The sequence below is a fragment of the Microtus pennsylvanicus genome, chromosome 5 (genome assembly GCF_037038515.1).
Source record: "Microtus pennsylvanicus isolate mMicPen1 chromosome 5, mMicPen1.hap1, whole genome shotgun sequence".
NCBI classification, from domain to species: Eukaryota; Metazoa; Chordata; class Mammalia; order Rodentia; family Cricetidae; genus Microtus; species Microtus pennsylvanicus.
In genome coordinates this window covers 110,124,921-110,149,165 of record NC_134583.1, presented here as the reverse complement: position 1 = coordinate 110,149,165, position 24,245 = coordinate 110,124,921, and the positions used below count along the sequence as shown (strand labels likewise).

General features: G+C 45.5%; 1 protein-coding gene across 1 annotated transcript in view; it reads left to right on the top strand.

Annotated features, from left to right (window-relative positions):
* The first annotated feature begins 308 nt into the window (after nt 1-308).
* The window catches only part of Gldc (glycine decarboxylase), a 71,238-nt gene continuing 47,301 nt past the window's right edge, over nt 309-24,245 (top strand). The window contains exons 1-3 of the mRNA XM_075973824.1: nt 309-690; nt 1,186-1,264; nt 17,433-17,568. Of these exons, the coding sequence (XP_075829939.1) occupies nt 427-690; nt 1,186-1,264; nt 17,433-17,568 (479 nt within the window). The 5' untranslated portion in view covers nt 309-426. The remainder of the gene's footprint in view (nt 691-1,185; nt 1,265-17,432; nt 17,569-24,245) is intronic.

Here is a 24,245-nt window from a genome sequence, read left to right as displayed (position 1 = left end):
AGCACGGCTTGGGACCTCAGACACCTTGCTGTCAGTCAGGGGACTCCACCCTGTGCTGGTGAGCGGAGGGAAGTGGGAGGAGGTGGGAGGAGAGGAGGAGAGAGAAAGGAAGGGGCCTGCCTCGCCCCTGCCCCGCAATCCATTCCCATTGGCTAAAGGCTTCCTGGCCCCATCCTACCGCCCGCCTTCGGGCGCTGCTTAAAGTGTGCGGAGCAGGTGCCTGCAGTGGAGGACGAACTTTGCGTGATTTAGTGCAGTTCGCTGCACCCATTCATTGCCCGAAAGGTCCACCCTTCGGTCCGGCCCGCAGTCGTTGGGAAGAGGACCCAGGGACTGCAGCGGCCACTCGCGGGGCACTGGGGCCAGAGGACGGCCGGAGATCGCCGCTGACCCTAGTGGGCTGGGGAGGTGACGGCGGCTGCGTCCATGCAGCTGTGTGCCAGGGCATGGGGGCTGCGCCTGGGCCGCGGAGTCGGGGGCGGCCACCGCCTGGCCCGGGGCGCGAGCTTGAGTTGGGCGCCGCAGGGCCGGGACAGCAGCGGCGGCGGCGGCGGTGGCGGGGACCGCGGCGCGCCTGGGGCCTCGCGCCTCCTGGAGCGCCTCCTGCCCAGACACGACGACTTCGCTCAGAGACACATCGGCCCGGGAGACAAAGACCGGAGGGAGATGCTGCAGGCGTTGGGGCTGGCGGTAAGGCCCTCCACCCTCCATCCTGCCGGGGCTCAGCCCGCCGGGCCTCCGGACTCCCACCTTGCCTCTTGCGTCCCGGGCCCCAGCTTGGAAGCTCGCTCGCTCGCTCTTAATCTTGGTGTCTTCTTAACTTTTCTGCTGTTCCCTCTCTCTAAAAGTGTACTTAAAAAAAATGTCCCCAACTCCAGACGAATTTTTGCAAGGAAATGAGGAAGACCCCTCTACTTAGAGTGCATTAATTCGGTCAGTTTCAGTTACAGACTAAAATCGAACCCGGAGTGGCGGATTTACCGTCCGGGTCCCTCATTTTTTTCCTCCAAAAATTTTTTCTGTTGTCTGAAGTTTCACTTTAAAAGAAATCCTAATTAGACTATTTAGATGAGGTTCCTACCAGCCTTTGGAAATGAAAAACACCGAGGTGGCTGGCTCCCTTAACTCTGGCATTACAACTCCCCGTCGTGCTCACCCGCTTGCGTTTTGTTTTGTTAATTTTAGAGCATTGACGAACTCATCGAGAAGACAGTCCCCGCCAGCATCCGCTTGAACAGACCCTTAAAAATGGAAGACCCTGTTTGTAAGTGGTCGGGAGGACTCCCTGGGGCTCCGCTTGCTCTGGCTTCTTTGCCTTCTATAATCCCTGGTGGTCCGGCTTTGGGGTAGGATTGCTCGGGTCTGAAAATATACAGTTCTTTACAGGCCCCAACACGGTGGGCTTCCCCTTTCCGGGGAGAATCTATGCAGCCCCTTCGTGGTCTTTACCCCTGGGCTGCGGGGGGCAGCTACCTACAAGCTTCCCGCAGGAAGGCCATGCAAAACACACGTGGAGTCCTCTCCACTTCATTCAGCCTTCGTTCACCCCCACCGGAAGAAGGGCTTTGAGGTCTTTTGAGCTGGAAGTGTCTTTATCTCTATAGGTCAGGTGAGACAGGAAAAAGGAATCACCTGAAGTCGTGTATTTGGAAGGAGATTTAAACTTGTCAAAGTTCTTTGCACCAGCGGTTCAAGCTGTTCGGTCTCACATCTCCTCACCACCACTACCCGTCACTGACACACGCAGGTACACACACACACACACACACACACACACACACACACACACACACACCACAACCCTATTGAAAGGAAGCAGTGCTTTATAAATTCCGAATGATTTTTCTAGAAAAGCACACAAATATGGTTTAAGCGTGATTAAGGCGTCTCGGGCTATATATATACTTTCCTTTTTAAATTTTTTTTTTTAAATTTTTTTATTTTATTTTTTTCTTTTTGGATTTATTTATTATGTGTACAGCCTTCCATGTGTGCCCGCATGCCAGAAGGGGGCGCCAGGTCTCATTATAGATGGCTGTGAGCCACCATGTGGTTGCTGGGAATTGAACTCAGGACCTCTGGAAGAGCAGTCGGTGCTCTTAACCACTGAGCCATCTCTCCAGCCCCCCCCTTTTAAATTTTTTAAAGATCTGTCTGCATTTAGCTATGTGCACCACGTGGGGTGTCGGAGCTTCTAGAAAGGAGTTCCAGACAGTTGTGAGGTGCGATGTAGGTGCTAGGGGCCAAACCTGGGTCCTCCAGAAGAGCAAGGCGTGCTCTTAACTGCTGAGCCATCTCTCCAGCCTGCCTCAGGAGAAGTGCTTTTAATGGTCTAAATATTGTTCTTTGGGGGCGGTATTTTTATATGGTATTGAGTTTCCTCTAGTGGGAGAAGAATCTCGTTGTCAAGAGCGAGGTCAGAGCTGAAGAACTCTTTAAGAAAGACAAAACCTGGTTCTTCACATCGGGGAGGTATTTCTCTTTTACTACTGCAGCAGGGTTTTTTTGTTTTGTTTTGTTTGTTTGCTGTTGCTTGTTTGATTTGGTTTCTGTGAGAGGGAATTTTAGATGCAAATCTGATTTTGTTTTAAAAGATGACGTGAACCTGTTCTGGCTGCAGCTGGGGGATGCTGCGCCTCAATTCTGCCTAGAACAGTGGCCCTTATCTAAGAGCAGGGAGCTTGCTCACAAAGAAAACCACCTTCGAGACCTAGCGATAGCCACAAGCTTCATCTATCTTAGTGTCCAGAAATCAGAACTCTGAGACATCAAATGTGGAAAAAAGGAAAAGGTTGGCTTGCTTTTTTGAAACAAGGACTTTCTTGCAGCTCAGGCTAGCCTCACACTTGGGATTCCCTGATCTTAACTCATATGTTCACCACAATGTGGAACAACTGTATTTATTTATTTTTGAGCAAAGCAGTTTTGTAGGTGTAATTCTTTTCTGTCTTTTTTAAAGATAGGTCTCTCTATATTGGGCTAGCCATGTATAACAGCTGGGATTCAAGGAGTATATTAGTTGTGTATTTTGTTGTTTTGTTTTTCGAGACAGGGTTTCTCTGTGTTCTTGCTATCCTGGAACTTGGTCAGGCTGGCCTTGAACTCACAGAGATCCACCTGCCTCCGTGTGTTGGGATTAAAGGCGTGCACCACCACCACCCAGCCTTGTGTATTTTTAAAGGAAGCCATTGGATATTTGTGCAAATAAATGCCTTCTGAGACTTTTAAAGTCCTAATACCGGGCTGGAAAGATGGCTCAGTGGTTAAGAGCACTGACTGCTCTTCCAGAGGACCCGGGTTCAATTCCCAGCACCCACATGGCAGCTCACAACTGTCTAAAGATCAGTTCCAGGGGATCTGACACTTCACACCAATGCACATAAAATAAAGTTAAATAAACCATAAAAATATTTAAAAAAAAATAAAGTCCTAATGCCTAGACTGTACAATATTGTCTGAAGTAAGATGTTCTTTTCAAAGCTGGGAAATTAATCAGTGTTGTCTCCTCTCTCTCTCTCTCTCTCTCTCTCTCTCTCTCTCTCTCTCTCTCTCTCTCTCTCTGTGAGATAGGGTCTCCCTTCCTATCTCTAACTGGCCTGGAACTCACTTTGTAAACCAGGTTTATCTCAAATGCAGAGATCCACCTGCCTCTGCCTCTTGAGTGCTGGGAGAGCTGGGATTAAAGATCAGCTTGTTTTGTTGATTAGTTCAGATGACTAATTTTTCCATCAAACAATCCTTCCCTCCTCCCTTGGACTCTTGGAACAAGTTCTGCAAGACTTTAGGCTGGTTCCATCTGCTTAGTCTGAAGTGACTTGGAGAAAATATTCTACAGTCAAAATTCCCACCTCCCCTTTTCTGCAAAGCTTGCTTATTGGACTAAGGACCGTGCCTGGGTGGTGTGAGGGAGAGGAATGCCAAATTCGCAAGACTTGGCTGTTTCACTCTGTGGTGTCATGGCTAACGATTGGTCTCTGAGGAAAGCGGGCTGGTTCTTGCTGCCTCCCGTGGGAGCACCTCGGAGTGGAGCAGCCTTACTCACAGCTTCCTCTGAGTACTGATGCTTTCGTGTACTTGGAGGAATTCTGCTGCAAGGATTTGTCAGCTGTGGTGGCCGTAGGTGCAGGCAGCTAGCTTTCTTTGGTAGCCTTAAGTAGTGAGATGCTCGGGTTAATTCTTAGCATATCTAAATAATCTGAAACACTTATATAATACTTCTCATGGGCACTTCCGAAAAGTGCTTTCTGTGTATTGTTTGTTTAATCCACAAACGGAGTCAGTCTTGCTCCTTCTCTCTCTTTTCTTTTGGAGACAAGCGTGTCAACTGGGTTGCCCACGTTGGTCACAAACTCATGGACTCAAGTTGTTACCTTCCCAGGTACCTGGGGCTAGAGCCCCCCCCCACACACACACACTAGGCACAGTCACTGTCCCCTTTAAAAGGGAAGGAACCATGGTCTACAGAGGCCCAGGTGACAGCTAGTGCACACTGAGGCCATCTGCCTCCACAGCCCTCCCCAGTCACGACATTGCTGTCTCCACAATGTCCCAGGGAAAGCAGAAGACTCTTGCCCTGACTCTTCACAGGTACACAAAGCTAGCCACACTGGAGTCACCCTTGCCATGTGCCAACTATCCCAGCAGAAATGAGACAGCAGGATGAGGGCTGAGTGCAGTGGCTTTCAGGCCCATCACCAGGGTGAGGGAGTGTAGTCACCCTGAGGGCCAGTGCTTGCTGGGATGAGAACTAACCCCTCGCTGGCAAGTCTGGAGGACATTCCTGCAGGCAGAGGGACAGAGCAAGTGAGGACAAAGCATAAAGGGAGGGTCCCATCAGTCCGGGAAGAGAGCCTTCTGTGCAGACTTTCCAATCAATTCATCCCTCAGTAAGTCTTATTCAAAGAAGCAAGCAATGCCACTGAGTTCAAAACCCTGTCAGTTTGGTTCCTCTCAAGTGAATGTTCCGCCCCCAGCCACAACCTTGCATCCAAATAATAATACATAAATTAGTTTAAGAAATTTATTTTAGTGGGAACATTGGCTTCCTAAATGGTACAAGCGGTGGTTTAATTATTTTGTATTTCTTTTTTTTTTTTTTTTTTTGGTTTTTCGAGACAGGGTTTCTCTGTGGCTTTGAAGCCTGTCCTGGAACTAGTTCTTGTAGACCAGGCTGGTCTCGAACTCCCAGAGATCCACCTGCCTCTGCCTCCCAAGTGCTGGGATTAAAGGCGTGCGCCACCACCGCCCGGTTTATTTTGTATTTCTGCAGTACAATCTCTTAATATCACAATTAATTAAAAATTACTTCAGAAACCAAACGGATGACTTGTTAGTCGTGCTCTGTTTTGCTGTGTAATCTTTCCAGTCAGGTCATCATCTAGGAGCCGGATTAAACTAGCCCAAACTAACCAGACAAACGGCACAGAGATTAAAGTTTACACAAAACCTCATACTGCTTTTCCTGGGCATGCTTTGGGGGAGAGAGGAGAAGTGAACCCTCCAAGGCTCAACTTACTCAGCTGGAGCCGAACTGTCAGGATGAGAGTTCTGACGGGCTGTTGAGAACTGAATGTTCTACGGTGTGCTGGCAGAATGAATTTTTAGATAAATGTTTAATGGCAATGATCAAGTGGGGGGGGGCATTGTGCAATGTGGACGAGAAGCTGACTTCATCACCGAGGAGGGTGATGTAGTCCCCGAGCAGATCTGAGCACTTAGAAGGGGGCAGCGATCCTTCCCAAATCAGTTTAGTGTCCTCAGTCCATCCTGAGGTTCTCTCTCTCTTGGCTATTTCTGGCTCCTCCTGTTCCCAACTGAGATAAATATACCTCATTTATAACTAGGATCATTTCGATTTTTTTTTTAAATCTAATACCCAGGGACAGAAGTAAAGACAATCAAATGACAAAGCCAAGGTTATTTCTTAAGTACTTGAATCAGACTTGAGTTTGGGGATTTTTTTTTAAAGCTTTCTAGTGTGGGGATAAGGGGGCTTCAGGGATGTTCCAGTGGGAGGCTGCTGGCTTCCAGAACACCACATGCAGAAGGGCTAGTGGACGGCACAGCGTCAGGGCACAGCTTTAGAAGAGATGAGTTAAGCATGTATATATGGGTTTTCTCTGGTTGTCCTTGATCTGACAGTGGTCTTTGCAATGCTGGGAGTTGAACCCAGAGCCTCTGGACTGCTAGACACTCCAGAAATCCCAGTCTTTATAAAGTTTATTTTTAGCACTAAAGTAAGTATTGAAGTTTTCTTGGATTTTGTTATATAAAACCATAATGACCATACTGTTGAGGAAAATGCCTAAATATAATTTTTTCTTAAAAAATTTATGTGTGGGTGTGGGGTTGGGGTGTGCACATGAGTGTAGGTGCCCTTGGTGTATGAAGAGGCATGTTGGATTCCCTGGAACTAGAGTTAACAATGGTTATGCGCTGCTTGACCTGGGAACGGGACATGGCTGAGCCATCTCTAGCCTCCATCCTCTTAAAGGGCCACAGAAGCATCCAGCATCAACAAAGATGTATCTTTTTTTTTTTTAATTTTATGGTTAGTGAGATGACTTTGTAAAGGCACTTGCGGCCAAGGCTGAGTCATCCCCAGGACCTTTGCATGGAAGAGAGGGTGGACAGCTCATGTTCTCTGACATATCTCAGACAAAGTGCAAACTAGTCTTTTAACCATTATTTTGCATAAGCAACATTCTTTAACATTTTTTTTAAGTGAACTGTTTGGAAAAACTGTAGGTGTTCCATTGCTAGTTAGAGGTTATTGCCAAATTCAATGGTTCCTCCAAAAAACTAATAAACTGTAGTCCCTGTGAGATGCCTGAGGTTCTGTTGGGTCTGCTCACCTTAACTTTTCCTCTTCCTTAGTTTCCAGTAGCCAAAGGGAATGTAGAGAGACTAGAAAGATGGCTCACAGTTTAAGGGCCCTCGCTGTTTTGGGAGAGAAACGGGGTTTGGGTCCCAGCACCCACATGGCAGCTTACAGCCACCTGTATAACTCCAGTTCTGAGGGACTTACCTGATGTCCTCTTCTGGCCTCTGGACACCAGGCGTGACTGTGGATGAGATATGTACGGGCAAAAACACTAATACACATCCATTTTAAACAAGGTTTTAAAGATATTTGCAGAAACAGTTTTTTGATACAGATTTCCTGTATATCTTCTTTCCTCACCTCCCACCAGATTGGTCAGTTTGACGATTAACAAACCTGTTTTTCCTTTCTTCTTTCTTTTCGTTCTTTGTATCCCATGATGGCCTCATCCTTGGGATTGCCTTGTCTTAGCCTCCTGCATGCTAGAATTGGTATGCAGCAACATGGTTGGATTCCTATCAATTCATGTTTGCCCACAGTCCATAGGTACCCATAGTTTACCCACAAAGCCAAACATAATGTCTTATGGAGCAGCAGATAATGATATCGTATGTTCTAGGAGTTTGGAGCTGTACCATGGCCTGTATTGATCATAGCATTCGACAAAAAAGCTCCATTGCTTTAAAACCCACACACAATCCTGAAACTGCTGCATTTATCCCGATTTGTACCTATTTCCTACATAATACTAACTTATGCTGAATTTAATATAGCTTCAAAAATATCCAGTGCTACCAAAAGCATCCATGATGCAGCATTGTAGATACAGTGTTATTCTTGGAGCTCACTAAGATATAAAGGACCCTTTGTTCATACATGAAATTCCCAGGACTATCCAGCTTTTTTATGGGTTTTGAGTTGGTGTTTCCTATGGCCTCTTGTCATCAGTAAGGGGTTGATTGCAGTTACCAGATCTGTTTCCATAGTTTGCTCCCTTGGCTTTCTGTCCTCATTTATCACGAGGCTTCTGTAGAAGGCACTACACGGGCACTGGTCATACTAGAGCCAAGTGATAGTAAAGATAAGGTCCCTGACAGGGAGGTCTGCAAATGGGATGGATACTAAGATTATGGCGAGGGCAGAGGTGAAAGTATAACATGTTGACTATTTGAAGAACGCTGGATAAACTGTAAGAAGACTAATGACTGGGGCGTATGGGAAGTAAAGGAGGAGATGCCGTTCTGGAGGATTCAGAGGCAAAACGTTTACGTAGCATACGTTCAGTGGGAGAGTTCTGCCCTACCCGGAAATGGACATCAGGATGAAGTCCAGATCCTCGAGGAGATGGAAGCAGGGCATGACAGTCAGACTCCTGCAGGCCTGACCCTGGTAGAATGGACCAGACGTGACAGGAAGACCGAGCGAAGAGACGCTCAGACGGCTGTACAAATCTGGAAAGGGCAGGAGTTGCAAGGCATAGAGAGCTTAAGAGCGAGATGTGAGGGGACACCATAGAGTCTACAGTGACTTCTTGGGAGCGAGTGGCTTCCCCAATGAATGTGGAGAAGAAAGAGGCAGAAAGTGAGAAAGTAGAGCGTGTAGAGGGGACCAGAGCAGCATATAAGTCAGTGTCACCAGGCTCAGGAGGACAATTTCCCACAAGTTCAGGTGTCCCTGTGTTGAATGCTGGATCTCTTGTAGGTTCAAGAAGAAAGAATGGCCATAGAAAGAAGAGCGCCCCCTAGGGTGGTAGGGGTTTGGAAGCTGCCTGCCTGGAAAGCAGAAAGACTGAAATAGGCGAAAGTGGAGTTTCCAAAGAGTCAGCATGTCTGTGTAGATGGTAGAAACGGAGGTCACCCCTCACAGAGAGCCTGCTGAGGTCCAATGGCATTGATTCTGCCGTTTAGTGATCCGGGAGCAAGAACCCGGAGATGTGGTCACTGAGTTCAGATGAGGCTGAGGACTGGTATCAGCAAGTGCCAAGTACTTCAAGGTCTACCAGTCAGCTCAGGTCACTGGGTTCGGAGCGAGATGGAAAGGCTCATCCACCTTGTACCCAGAGGTTCAACAACCAGCTTCGTGAAACGGGTTGAGGGCATGAGCAGTACACTGATTCTGAGATCAGAGGTTCTGGGCAAGGCTGTACGCTGCTCTCTCTCAGCATCTCACTTCTGTGTGTCTTTGGTCAACCACCTTTTACCAGTAGCTGTGTGCCTTAGCTTTTTTATGTATGTTGTATGGTGGATGAAGACTTATATCATAGTGGCACTCACCTCTAATCCCAGCATTTGGGAGGTAGAGGCAGGTAAATCTCAGTGAGTTTGAGGCAAGCATGGTCTACACAAAAAAATTAAAAAGGACAGCAAAAAATTATTTATTTGTTTATTTATTATGTGACTTAGAGATTAGAAGGTGTGTTGAGTTCTCTGGAACTGGAGTCATAGGTGGTTGTAAGCTGCCCAGTGTGGGTGCTGGAAATTGATCTCTCACCCTCTTCATAACTATTGAGCCATCTTTAGCCCCTCAGATCTTATTTTCAGTGTTCAGGCCTGTTCCGCTTATTAATCCTCAGATATTTTTATGGTATAAACCGAGAGTTTTAGTAAGGATTCTCCATGCTGATTAAACTATGAAAAAAAGTGAAATATCTGAAAATCTAAAGTTATTATAGACACTGATAGAACTTTGCCAATAGTGTCAAGTTTCCATTTATGAATGTTTTTCCAAAGCTTTTGCTTAAAGGAATATAGTTGAACCACACATGAAAACAGTTTCTGTAGTAGCTTACTATGGATTCTGTAATAGGTAAGTTGGTAGGCGTGCTGAACTATCTGTATGGGAGGCCTTAGCCTTGTGGCACTCCACTCTCAATTGGCCATGCTCCTGTCTGCTAAGAGATCACAATTCATTGCGTGGTGAGATTTTAAATGAAACCACAGATCTCTCCGGAGACTGTTCCTTTGATCCACAAAGAGTTATCTTTTGCCTTTCCCTCGGGCAGGGAAAGTTGTTTGACTTAAGCTCTTAGAACATCCACTTCCCCTTCTGCTTCTGCTCTGCAGAGCAGAACAGTGTGCCCAGGGGGCAGAGAAGAGGAAAAACAAACACTCCAGACTTTCATTTTAACCTAGCCATCTGGCCTGAATGTGAATACATAGGTCATCTGCTGTTCTAGATAAATATTGTGAGTTGCAATGTAAGAAGCTAAATAGAGGGGCCGTGATGGAGGCCTCTCTGAAAGAGGAGAGATTTGAGTTTGAGGAAGAAAATAACAGATAGCAGCATCTTCTCTCCACCACTGCTGGCGCTGTGTGTCTTTCAACTGAGCAGGGCCCACTGCAGAGGACGATTCTGTCATTTACAGATGTGAAGGAAGGAGCCATCAGATGCACAGAGACAGGTGGTGGTGCACAGAGACAGGTGGTGGTGCACAGAGACAGGTGGTGGTGCACAGACACAGGTGGTGGTGCACAGACACAGGTGGTGGTGCACAGACACAGGTGGTGGTGCACAGACACAGGTGGTGGTGCACAGACACAGGTGGTGGTGCACAGAGACAGGTGGTGGTGCACAGACACAGGTGGTGGTGCACAGAGACAGGTGGTGGTGCACAGAGACAGGTGGTGGTGCACAGAGACAGGTGGTGGTGCACAGACACAGGTGGTGGTGCACAGAGACAGGTGGTGGTGCACAGACACAGGTGGTGGTGCACAGACACAGGTGGTGGTGCACAGACACAGGTGGTGGTGCACAGAGACAGGTGGTGGTGCACAGACACAGGTGGTGGTGCACAGAGACAGGTGGTGGTGCACAGACACAGGTGGTGGTGCACAGACACAGGTGGTGGTGCACAGACACAGGTGGTGGCAGTGTGAGGAGATGACTGAGATGGTTTGCAGAGTTGAACCAGATCAGGATAAGGGAAGCTGGAGTAGGGTAAGAGGAGGTCAGACCTTAGTGTTGCTCCTGTTGTCCAGCCACATAGTAACTGTGATTTTTCATGTTAATTGTCAATTTGACATTGTCTAGTCCCTTGATTACATTAGTAGGGAGTAGGAAGACCCACCTACGATTGGTGGCACCATTCTAGCAGGGGATTTTTTTTTAAGTTTTTTTTTTTTTCAAGACAGGGTTTCTCTGTAGCTTTGGTGCCTGGCCTGGAACTAGCTCTCGTAGATCAGGCTGGCCTCGAACTCCCAGAGATCCGCCTGCCTCTGCCCCCCGAGTGCTGGGATTAAAGGCGTGCGCCATCACCGCCCGGCTCTAGCAGGGGATTCTGTATTAAGAGTGGGAGTGATGAACAGAGCCTGGCATGCAGACTTTTGTTTTAAGGCTCTCTGTTCTTGACTGTTGGTAAGAAGAGTGAGTCCCTCCAGTCCCTGCTGCATTGGCTTCCCCATGGTGATTGCAGCTGGAAACAAAGGCTAGATTTACTCTTTCTTCCTAAAGCTACGTTTAAAGCACAGTGTATTTTTTTTTATCCATGTGCCAAGAAGTAGAACTAAGACAGCAATCCTCTGCCTGTAGCTAAGGGCCTTCTCTTATAGTTTCTCCTCTACAGTGGCCAGAGAATCTAGTGTGGTTTGGCTTCCTGTAATGAAAAACCTTCTGCGACGGAACAGACTTTGGTCATGAAATCCTCCACTACCCAGAGAGGAAACTTAATACCAACAGGTGCATGGGTTCAGTTCTGTAGGCTTCAGCCATGTGGTTATGGGTAAGGTAGAAAGGGTGCTATGCACGGCTAGATGATAGGGAAAAAAGGCTATGTTTTTAGGCAGAATTCGAATATTCATTCTTCTACTCAGAAAATCATAAAATGTACTATCACTCATAAAACGTTTATCATATTGATACCTGCCTCCCCACCCCATGGTTTCCACGCGGCTGTGGAGCCAGGGATATGCAAGCTGGCAAGAGAAATCAGCCAAGGCACTCTCCACGCTCACAGTCTGTCCCCAACTTTTCCCTTCAGCCTCTGGCAAAGAAAGACTTTTCTCATACTGGTGACATTGTTTGGGCAAACTCGAATATGAGTGCTCTGGTCTTCAGTGTCGATGATTTCCTTGGAGCCCTTGTGAGTGTCTTGCCAAGTGTAGGAGGGTGACATCGGGAGGGAGGCCGAATCTGCTTGCTGCCTGCTCTGTGCAGAGGCTGCTGGCCGGGCTGCCCAGGAGGTGCTGTCACTCACAGAGCTCTTTCCCAAAGACTACTGCATTCCAGGAGTGATGTCATCATTTTTATCATAAATAAGTTATGCTCAATGTGCGAAACTCAGAAGCGTACTATTTTCAAGGGAAATTGAGACTCCATGCTACCTTGAACCCCAACTTTCTGTCCATCATCTCAGAGATGTTCTCAGTGCAAGCACCTGCGTGTTTACTTTTGTTGTGTGTCTATGAGTATGTGTGTGGAGGTCTGAGGACAGTTTGCAAGGGTGGGTGGCAATTGGTTCTCTCCTCCCACCATGTGTGTCCCAGAGATTTGAACCCCAACAGGCTATCAGACTTGGCGGCCAGCACCTTTATTGACTGAGCCATCTTACCAGCCCTATTGTTTTGTTTCCTTGAGACTCTAGTAGGTTGAGGTTGGCCTTGAAATCAGGGCAGTCTTCCAGGCTCAGCTTTTTAAGCTCTGGGGTTATAGGCGTGCATTACCACGCTCATCTCTAAAAAGGTGAATGATAAAAGTTTAGACATAGCTCAGGGTAGGATGCTTGCGTAGCATAAAGCTTAATGCTCCATAGCACACCAAAGAGAGAGAGAGAATGATTATGATCTAAACAGTGTGTACGAACACTGTATAGGACCACAGGAATGCCATCTTCAGGCTGTGGGGGCAAAGCAAAGCATGGATCCTTCTTCTTATATAATGAAGACCAAAAAAAGTAGGGTTTTGTCATGGATTACATGGAGAACATGTGTTCAAGTAGCCGTGTGCTTAGGCAACAACACACCGTTTTGACTCAACATTGCCTGCCTGCCTGTCCATTTCAGGGCATTTCTTGTACAGATCCATTTTTATCTGAAAAATCTCAACAGCCATAGCAATGGGTCAAGTATATAAGACCTGGGCTGTTCTAAAACATTTATTTGAACCTGGTGTGATAGCACACACCTTTAATTCCAGCACTAGAAGGCAGAAGAAGCAGGCATATCTTTAAATCTGAGTTCTAGGTCAGCCAGAGCTCCATAGTGAGACACACTCTCAAAATGAAAAGAACAAAATTCATTTGGTGCAAAGTTCTGGATCTTTTAGGCACACAAGGAAGGGCGCTGCTATTAGGAAGTCATTCTCATGCAGAATTCCAGAAAGAGGAAGGAGGTGTACTTGGTGAATTCCAGGAAGAGGCTGCAGTCCCCCTGGAGGCTCCTAGGAAGCGAGCCTGAACCCTGAAGCCCTGAACTCTGTCCTCTGGCCATCAGCACCAGGGCATTATGCAACGCTCTGAGGCAGGGGCACAAACAGGTCAGAAGTAGGTGTTTGCTCCACAAGTAAAAAACTTGCTGCTCAGAGGCGAGAAAGATTGCTTAAGCTCCTGCACACAGCAGCCCTGCAGGGCTGAAGGCAATGAAAATGACAGCTTGTCTCCAAGTGGTGGTGTGTGTGTGTGTGTGTGTGTGTGTGTGTGTGTGTGAGAGAGAGAGAGAGAGAGAGAGAGAGAGAGAGAGAGAGAGAGAGAGAGAGAGAGAGAGAGAGAGAGGATTTCACTGCTCAGGCTGGCCACCGACTCTTTGTGTATCCCAAATTGGCCTTGAACTCACGCAATCCTTGTCTCAGCCTCCCAAGTGCTAGGATTAACGGCCTGAAGCACAGTGCCTGGCCTCCTTGTGGCTTTTAAGATTTTCTCTTTCTCGTTCTATCTCACGTCTCTCTTAGTTATGTGAATGGTGCTCCATACTCAAGAGTCAGTGCCTGGGAACTCCTGTGTCTAGGAACGTGATCTTTGTGTTAAGTTGGGAAGAAAAGCGTGGGAAATGTGCACCTTCTTTGACTGGGGCTCTGGTGTGAGAGCAGGGGATCTAATCTCCTCCCACCCATCCCCCTTTATTTTGTCCACACAGCTTCCTGGGGTTGGATGGCACTATCTATCTCCTGTGTGGGGGCTTCTCTTACTAGAAGGAGGCAAAGGCTGCCACTTTGGGATTAGAGATCTCATGTTTTCTGTAGAAAGAGAGGCACTTCTCAAGGCAGATGAGAAGGGACAGTTATGGGCACTGTGTTCTTTCAATGAAAATTGTATTTAGATTTGATTATGGTTCAAATCCTAAACTTTGAGACAGGGTTCTGCTCAGTTCCATCCCAATTGGTCCGGACTCAACACCTTAGCATATACATTTCTATGAGCTTTTCCTTTTTAATCTCATTTTCTTTCCTTTTATTACTGTGTGGCCATTGTCATGATGACAGCTAACTCTGGGCTTCTAAATACATTGGGTTGCCTCTTCTGCGTATACACTCAAGTGCCATTTTTCTGAAAGGGTGTGAGAAATAATAGCCAGCGAGGGAACCTGTGAAGCTATTCACACACTAAGTTCTGTGTTCAGAGGATGGTTTTTCTTCTGTGCAGGTGAGGAAGCCTGAGGTCTTAGATTTTCTCATAGCAGTGTCCTGGCTTCTGGTTGGGGGACTCGGTTATGGTAGGCAATGGATGAGCGCATGGGAACAGATCCTCACAGCCTTCACACTTTCGGAAGCGTGACCAAGAACTGACCGTTTCAGTTTAGCGTCCAGTTGCTCTGATAAATAGTCTGACCTAATAACTTAAAGGGAGAAGGAATTTATTTGGCTCAAATTCTAGGTTACATAAGTCAAAGCAGCAGGAATGTGAAGAAGCCCAGGCACATTCAAACATCGACAGTCAAAAGCAGAGAGCGGTCCGTTAGTGATTGCTTCATTAGTATTCCTTCCCAGACGATTCAAGACTGTGCCAAGTTACCAGTACCCTGTGCTGGGGATAGAACCCAGGGCCTGTGCATTGTTGACTACTGAGCTTCAACTCTGGCCCTTTGCTTTTTAAAGGTGCAGGGTCTTAACCTGTAGTGTAGATTAGCCTCAAAGTCAAGAACCCCTGCCTCCGTCTTTGGAGAGCTAGCAATTTCAAGCCACACCATGGCTGGCTTACCATCCTATCTATGGCACAGTGTCTATTATCTTGATGGACTGGGCATAACTCATTCTATTACCTCCCTTTGTTTTCAACAGAAAGAAAAAGAGAGCATAAAGTTGAGGCTACCGTAAGTTCCCATAGGGAAGAATTTATATTGATCCTAGCTAGGGAGAAGCAGAATCAATGTGAACTTGGTAAGTTTGGCTCTTCCTGTAGCTAGGTGGAAGGATACAGAAGGAAGAGAGATAAGAACGAGACTGTCAACCGGAGTTTAGTGTTCCCAATCACATCTTGAAGTATTAAAGGTTTGGTTTTCTTGTACTAGGGAGATTCAGGCTCCTTCACTATTCTAGTTAAGAGTCTGAAGTTTCCAGAAATGTCAGCATCTCCCATGGTGGTGTTCATGCTTTCCCACTTGAGAGTTTTTAAAATGTGTTTTTTTTTCTTTTCTTAAAGATTTATTTATTAATTATGTATACAGCATTCTGCTTACATGTGTCCCTGCAGGCCATAAGAGGGCACCAGATCTCATTACAGATGGTTGTGAGCCATCATGTGGTTGCTGGGATTGAACTCAACCTCTGGAAGAACAGTCAGTTCTCCTAACCTCTGAGCCATCTCTCCTGGAATTTGTTTTTGCAGGCTAGGCTGCTCTTGAACTCACAGAGATCTGCCAGCCTCTTTGTCCCAAATGCTGGGATTAAAGGCGTGCACCACCATACCCAGCTCGAAAAGCATTTTTATGCTTCCGAGTATAATCTCTTTGTTTCTCGTTTATTCTGAATTGGCCTTCTAAAAATCACACACACTTTATGAGCTTCTTCACATTCAGATCTCTGCTCCCTTTTGAGTGTCAGGTCCCATCTCTTTGAGTAAATGTCAGCAGTTATTGGACGGAAGAGGCCCCCGATCCAGTACGGCCTTGTTTTAATTTCATTGTATCTGTGAAGTCTGAATTTCCAAGAAGGTTCCATTCAAAGACAGCAAGGGTTGTGGTTTCAGTGTGTTGTTTTAGGAGCCACAGTTCTTCCTCCTGGACTGTGTTTCCCTAAGGCCAGATTTCTCTTGTGGACTCTTCAATCTCATATAGATTGATCTTCCCATAATACAGAGTGATAGTCTCCCAATAGGAAACACCCAACAGCAGCTAAGGGTTAAACTCTGGATGTGACCAGCAGATCCTTTGAGAGCCGGACCTTTGTCCAGATGGCACAATGTGGACCAGGGACCTGTCCATCTCGCACAGGGTCTTAATTGAAGCTGGGCTGGCCTGCCAGACACTGCTAATTAATTTCCTCTCCTACTGGGCTCTTGAATCAATCTCTCTGCTCCTAAGAAGATTGTGTGGGAAGTGATTGGATTTCCTGCATTCAAGAATTTTATAATTCTTGCTAACTAGGTCCCTTCAAGGGAACACTAGTTGAGAGTTGGTGTGAGTTTTCCATTGTGCTTGTTATTTTAGGTTAGGGGGTACTAGGTTGCTTTGTTTTTGTTTTTTTTTAATAGCTCTCAGATGACAGAGGGGAAATATTCAGTTCAGTAGAACAATCAGAAACAGAATTTAATTCATGTATTATATACGGTTATGACCTTGCCTACTTCCAGAGACTATAAGACAACTGAAAAAAAGATAAAAGAAAGAAAGAAGGACTAAGAGAGGTGACTGAGTAGCTCGGAACTCTGACTGCTGCTGCAGAGGACCTAAAGGTTGTTTCCCAGCACCCACAATGGGCAGCTCACAACTGCCTGTAACTCCAGCTCCAGAGGGTCAACAACTTCTTCCGGCTTCTGAGAATACCTTTATACATGCACACATACACACATAAACACACATATATATATACATACACACACAAATAAAGAGAAATTGATAACAGAAGAAATATAATATTACTATCAGAAGACACTTTTTATTTAGAGGAAATAGAGCAGAAATTAATAAGAGATCAAAGAAACATGGAATTCGGCAACTGTTCAAAAGTTGAATAAAGAATTCCCAAGGGTCTGAGAATGGCTCAGCGGGTGAAGCGCTTGCACAGAAGCATGAGGATCTGTGGGTCCCTAGCACCCATATAAAAGCTAAGCATGACAGAGCATGCCTGTAATTCCTGTGCCCTCAAGGCTGAGACGGGCAGATCCCTGCAGCGGGCTGGCCAGGAATCTAGTTGAATCTGTGAGCTCTGGGTTCAGTAAGAGACCAAAAGCAAGCTGGAAGACGATCAAGGAAAACATCATCCTCTGACTTCCATGCACACAACTGAACATGTGCACACATGTGTGCAGATAAATGTGCATACACGCGGGTGAAAGAATGATGAGGGACTCAAGTAGAGAAACCAAGTCCCACCTGGGGATCCTCCCACCAGGTGTCCATATATAATGATGGTTGGGTGAATGACTGTGTTTTCTGTACAGCTGTTCTGACAGGAATAACCAGACAGCATTTAAACTGTAAAGTGGGACATTTTCTCTAGTAACTTTTCTTTTTCCCACGATTAGGTGAGAATGAAATCCTTGAAACTCTGCATGCCATTGCAAGCAAAAACCAGATCTGGAGATCGTATATTGGCATGGGCTATTATAACTGCTCGGTGCCCCAGACCATTTTGCGGAACTTACTGGAGAATTCTGGATGGTAATGTATTGCTTCACTAGAGAACGGGAATATGAGGCTCATGGTCCCTGCATCTCAGAAATCGCCCCTTTCTGCTCTCTGAGCTCCAGGAACCCACCTGGCTTCTCTGGCTGGGAAATTCCTTGCAGGGTGTTGAAGTGGATTCTTTTCTCTTTCATTTCCATAAAGTCCATGTCCGATGATCTCTTCCATGACAACTTGAATCTCTTTGCTGCTTTTGAACAAGACTTCATTCCTCTTTGGTGAGACCCTGGAGCATTTTAGGTTGTATCTGAACTTAGTCACTTGGTATTGTACCCTGGGAAAGAATCTTGTGCGTCTGTCTTTTGTCAGAATTTTCGAAGGCCGATACTCATGTTCCTCTTCTCCCCACATTTCTTGGTCCCTAACCAATAGAAATGAAGCGACATGGTATCAGAAGATTGAAGACAGTAACATCAGCTTTATTGACGGTACTTTATTGAGAAAGTGAACATATGTCTGTGGACAGATATGTGCTTGCACGGTCAGCTTCTTGTTCTCATCTCACCTTGCCAATGATAGAATAACTTTATTGAGAAAGTGAACATATGTCTGTGGACAGATATGTGCTTGCACGGTCAGCTTCTTGTTCTCATCTCACCTTGCCAATGATAGAATTTATTCCCACCCCTGGGAGTCATGTGTGTCAGAATATGACCTTTAGGAGTCAATTCCCTTCTGCCATGGGATCTGGGAATGGGACTCAGGTCTTCAAGTTTGTCTGGGAAGCGCTATCCCACTGAGCCATCCTGCTTTAAAGGAACCAGATCTGTTGGCACCCTCATGCCTGCCCTCCGCTCCTGTGCGGAGGAGATTCTCACCTCAATATTCCCTACTTGCTTACTAGAACAGGAGAGCAGGCCCATCAACAGTGTTTCAGCTTCTCAGTGCATGAATGAGCTTTGCTAGTGTGTTTGCATTGCTAAGGGCTTGTTTTTCACTGCGGCTCTGATGAAAGTTTGCATGGTAAACGCTAAGGTTGATTTCGAAGGCAAATGGCCTTTCTCTCCCCGCTTAAAAAGCAAAGCCTGCTGCTACCCTTGAAAGTACCGGGCAGCATTGTTGCATTCTCTGCCTGAGCCCTGGCCTGTGGCCTTTGCTCTTAGTGACCATACAGAATATCCACCATATTTCTCTCTGGCTGTGAGCCGGTATGCTAATTAACTTGGGGGTAGCCAGTGTTTTGAGAGGGAGACAATACTCTGTTTTTCTAGCCTCTGGCTTTGGGTGTATTTTAAACATTGCTGCTTTGCCTACCCCAAAGCTGCTCTGCACCCTAGCGGGATCCGGCACCCTGCCATGCCGATAGGGAGGGCCGCGAGCACGTGGGTGGGAGATTGTTCACATTATACTTCTGAATGGTTTCCATAGCGATGGAGCCAACAAGTTCCGGTGACGTGAGGTGAAAGCAAATGGGCCACATAGACTCGAAAGAATACAAGCGTTTGAGCTCTATAAAGGAAACTGTAAAGCTGGGGCTAGAATTTGTTCCCTGCGGTCCACTAACCCAAAGTCTCAGTCGCTGATAACATTAATAACGAATACCAACATTTGCGTTTTCCTTGTGGCTTTCTGGTTTTTATAGTCTTGGCTGGCAGTAAGATTAACACAAGCCTTTTATGAATTTTATGAGCTCTCCTCAAAGCCCCCCTACTTTTTTTCCAAGTTCTTAAAGAATGTCATAACCAAAATGATAGAGGAAGCTGGTTATTTTGGAATAAATGCCAATATCATATTGAGTATATTACCAAGTAACCTATTTCAGAACTATAAGCCTTCTTAGATATGGAGATGCTTTTAAAATGCATCTAGAAAAAAGATGTCATTTGAATTAGTGTCAATTTAGGCATATCCACAGATCACAGATACCATTCTTTCCTCTTTCGATTCTTACTGGTACCCGAGACTGAACGCAGGTGCTCACACATGTCACTGTTAGGGACCACTGAGCAACCTCTGCGCTTCCTCAGACAGGTGTTTTTAAACGCATTTTTCTTTCCTGTCTGTATGACAGCAGCCTTTGGTGGCATCTTTTAAAATCTTTTTAAAAATATGTTACAAACATTTTATTTTAATTGTATTCTGGGTGCTTGCCTGAATGTGCCCCTGTGCTCCACATGCTTATGTGGTGCCCACAGACGCCACAAGAGGGCGTAAGATCCTTATGGAACTGGAGTTACAGGTCATTCTGAGATACCACATAGGTATTGAGACTTAAACCCTGGTGGTCTGGAAGAGCAGCCAGTGAGTGCTCTCAACTGCTGAATTGTCTCTCCAGATGCCCTTTGATAGCTTGTTTGTTGGTTTGAGACAGGGTCTCACTATAACCCTGGCTGTCCTGGAATTTGTTGTGCAGATCAGGCTGAGCTGGAACTCTCAGAGATGCACTTACCTCTGCCTTCTTAGTGTTGGGAATAAGTGAGTGCCACCATGGCTGGTTTGGTAACATTTTTTAGCCATGAAATGTGTGTTATTCTTTACTTCCTTTCATAGGTCATTGCTAAGAAGAGCTTTTATGCCTGATATATTCCCACAGTGAATAAAAAAGGAAACCAAAAACCCGCAAATATTTTAAAAGTTTGAAGTAAAAGAAATGACTTTCAAAGCAGTGGTGGTTACATTAACTCAACGTTGTATTGTAGAAAGGGTTAACAATGGGAAGGTTGGTCATGGAAAAGGAAACTACTAAATCTCACGAGCAGAGGTCATAGGGTCATTGCATTCTCACGTATGAACACTGGTGTCCTTTTCTTGTGGGTAGTGGGATTCCAGCAGAGATACTTGGGTTTTGTTTATTCACTGTGCACGTGTGTGTTTATGGGTATGGATGTGTTATGTTGCATGTGGGAGCTCAGAGGACAGCCATGTTGGTTCTGGGAACCAAATTTTGGTCTTTAGGTTTGATGGTAAGTTCCCCTACCCAGTAAGCCATCCTGCCAGCCTTGTCATAGATACTTGAACGGGGTCAACATGTGCATGTTTGCACCTCCAGTATTTGACAGTTTCGTAGTTTAAACCCTGCCAGTGAGCAAGGCAGTGGAGAAGGGCTGAGCAGATCCCATGGGAAGATCCTCATTTGAATCTGAATTTTATGTGATTCCATTTTAGGCTCTTATGAAAAGGATCTCAAGCAGTCCAAGCTAACCTCTGTAACAGAGGGTGACCTTGAGATTCCGCCCTACCTACCTCTCCGCCCCCACCCCCCACCCCCCAACACCGGGAGCTGGAATTAAAGGAGGCACCACCATACCTGGTCCTTTTTTCTTGTTTTTTTTTTTTTAAACTGTTGAGAAATGTAAGGGTCTACTGGTTTTATTTGTGTGTGTGCGTGTGTGTGTGTGACAAGTGCATGCATGTATACCACACAGAGACCGAAGACTGAAGGGCATCACATTCTCTGGAATGGCCGTTGTAAGTGGTTATGTCATGGCCTGCTGACTTTAGATTTTTTTTTAAGTCCCCCCAATACACACACACACGCTCTTTGTCTCTCTCTCTCTTTCTTTCTTTCTTTCTTTCTTTCTCTCTCTCTTTATGTGTCTATGTGTGTATGTATGTGTTCCTTTTTCTTTTTTCTTTCTCTTGGGACAAGGTTCTTGCTGTCTAGTCAAGGTAGCCTCCAACTTTTAATCTTCCCGCCTCAGCCTCCCAAGAGTTGTGATTACAGTGTGTACCCTAGCGGACATGGAACTTGCTATGGCAGTGGCAGCCATTGCCCACTGTTGTTCAAGAAAAACACCTGTAAGGCAGGACTGTTTTTGAATTAAAAAGAACATTGTAGTAGCTATTGCTTTAGAGATTTGCATGTGTTTGTGTTTGTCTGTGTAGGCCTCCTGTAGCCTGCTGCTAATCTTGACAATGTGTCCAGCCCCATTACCCCGCACATCTGCTCCAGATAAGAACTGTCTTGCCTCTTTCAAAAAAAAATTAGGCTTGGTGGTGATGGCATAGGCCTTTAATCCCAGCACTCAGTTAGGCAGAGGCAAGTGGATCTCTGAGTTCAAGGCCAGTCTGTGTCTACAGACTGAGTTCGAGGACAGCTAGGGCTACACAGTGAAGCCTTTCTGAAAACAAACAAACAAACAAACAAACAAAAAAAACAGAAAGAAAAATTATCCATGGAATAATGTTAACTGAAGAAAAAAAAAACAGAACTTCACACAGACTAAAATTCTGCTTCTTATAAGTCTAAATATGATTATTACATAGAAAAGAGACTACAAAAGACACCTAAATGTTGATTGAGTTGTCTTGAAGTTTGGGGATATTGACATATACTATTGAATAATCCCAATACTCGGGAGGCAGAGGCAGGCGGATCTCTGTGAGTTCGAGACCAGCCTGCTCTACAAGAGCTAGTTCCAGGACAGGCTCCAAAACCACAGAGAAACCCTGTCTCGAAAACCTCCCCTCCCCAAAAAAAACAAACAAAACAAAACAAAACAGGAATTGTGCAGACAAGACGAGCATGGTGCCTGTACAGTGACACAGATTAGTGACGTGTTTCATATTTTTAAATAACGCAGGCTTTGGGCTTTTTGACTACACCTCTTTTGTTAATGTTCAATAACAAACTCAGCTGTTGTTGGTCTGATAGGGTGGGGAAAGAAAAAAAATCACCCAGAGGAAAATCCCTGCTTATGTTTTGATTCATTGGTTTGCTTTTAGAAACTTAAAGGAATGAGATATTTTATACTTTGCTTTTCAGGGTCTTTTATTCCTGTTACTTGTTTGAGTGAATGCTCTCCACTTTAAAATTAATATAGTGTGAGCATCGTCTCATGTTAGGGATTTTGAGAGCATGGTTTTCCTTGATAGTAAGCTCTATGCACGCTGTTTGTCTTGCCGTTCTCTTTAACAGCCACACAGTTTGCTGCTTGTTTTCTTCTACAGTCTTCATTACCATGCTGAATTCTTTTGGAATCTTTCTCTCTCCTCATGTGTTCTCTTTCTGAGAATATATTCAGTCTTTCTTATTCATCAGCTGAGGTAGCTGGTATATGCATATATTTCTCTGTGGGGGTGTATGTCTGAATACCTGTCTGAATCTCAAAGGATGGCTCTGAACACGATGAACGTGTTCTGTTGGGGCAATCAGTCTGAGCATATGGCAGGAACAGGGTCACATCTGTCTTCCTGGTAGCAAGCTGTGTGCGCTGGTCTCGTCTGGTTAGAGATCACCACTGCCCATTGTCTGTGCTCTCGTGTGACCTCAATTCTTTCACATTGCCTTTCAACTGCCTGCCCTTTGTGTTGCGTTGTATGAGTCATTCATTCCAGTTCACCACTCACTGAGAGTCTGTCTTTATAGTTGCAAATCCAGGCTGCTCAAGGAATGAACTGAGGTAACAATGTGTTCTGCTGTACACATACACATTCAGAAAACGATTTCAAAGTGCTGATGCAGTACTGTGTGCTAAGATTGTCTTCAATGATAAACCATGTTAAATAAAGCCAACATAACAATGCTTTCAAAGCCTGCGTATAATTACCAGAACAGGAGAGAAAAAAAAGAAAAGGATAAAAAAAAATCAAAGCCAAAAATAAATCACTTTGAATTTTTGGGTTGGCATCTTAGTTAATTGTTTATTGCTGTGATAAGACACCATGACCAGGGCAACATATAGAAGAAAGAGTTTATTTGGGGCTTGCAGTTTATAGGGAACATGGGAGCAGGCAGGTTGGGTTTTAAGAGCTAGCTTATAATAAAACACACGTGGATGCCCTGAGGAACTAGCTTTGTCAAGTGTTTGCTGAGGAGCAGATCCCCGGCACCTGTGGGTGCTAAGGGCGTCTGCAATCCCTTTGCTGAGGAAGAGGAGGAAGCTGGATCCCTGGAGCTCATGGATCCGAGCTGATTTGATGAACTCCAGTTTCAGAGAGAGTCTCTGCCTCCAAAGATAAGCTGGGGAACACCTGAGGAAGACACCCAACATTAACCACTGCCCTCCATATGCCCATGCATCACATATATGAAATACATGTGTACAATAAGATAATTAAAATAGCAATGAAACAAAAAGCACTGCAAAGAGCTGGGTGTGGTGGTACACCTATAATCCTAAAACTTGAGAAGGAAGGAGAACCTGGGCCAGTTCAAGACCAACCTTAAACCAAGTGAATGACAGATAGCCTGAGCTACACAGCAAGAGTATGTGTTTAAAAAATAATAATACAACAAAATGTCTGGGGGCTGAAGAGGTGGCCCAGGAGTTAGGGGCACTTGTTGCTCTTGCAGAGGACCCAGATTTGGTTGCCAGCTCCTACATGGCGGATCACAATTATCTGTAATTTCAGTTCCAAGGGATTTGATAACCTCTTCTGACCTCCATGGACACTAGACACACATGTAGTACACATACACACATGCAGGCAGAGCATCCAGACATGTAAAATCTTAAAAAAAAACATACAGAGGAAAAATAAGTACTGGTTGTGCCCAAAGGATATTGTTTCTATGACAGCTCTGTTCTTCCCTGTAGAAACCTGAAGAAAACACGCCATTCATTGGCTTTTTATCGCTGTGACCAAATCCTCAGCAGAAGTACTTTAGGGACGAATGATTTCTTTTATTTATTTAGTGTGCTGGGGGGTGGGGCTGTGCTCCCTGGGGACAGAGCATACCCACAGTCAGTCTCAAGGACTGAACTCAGGTT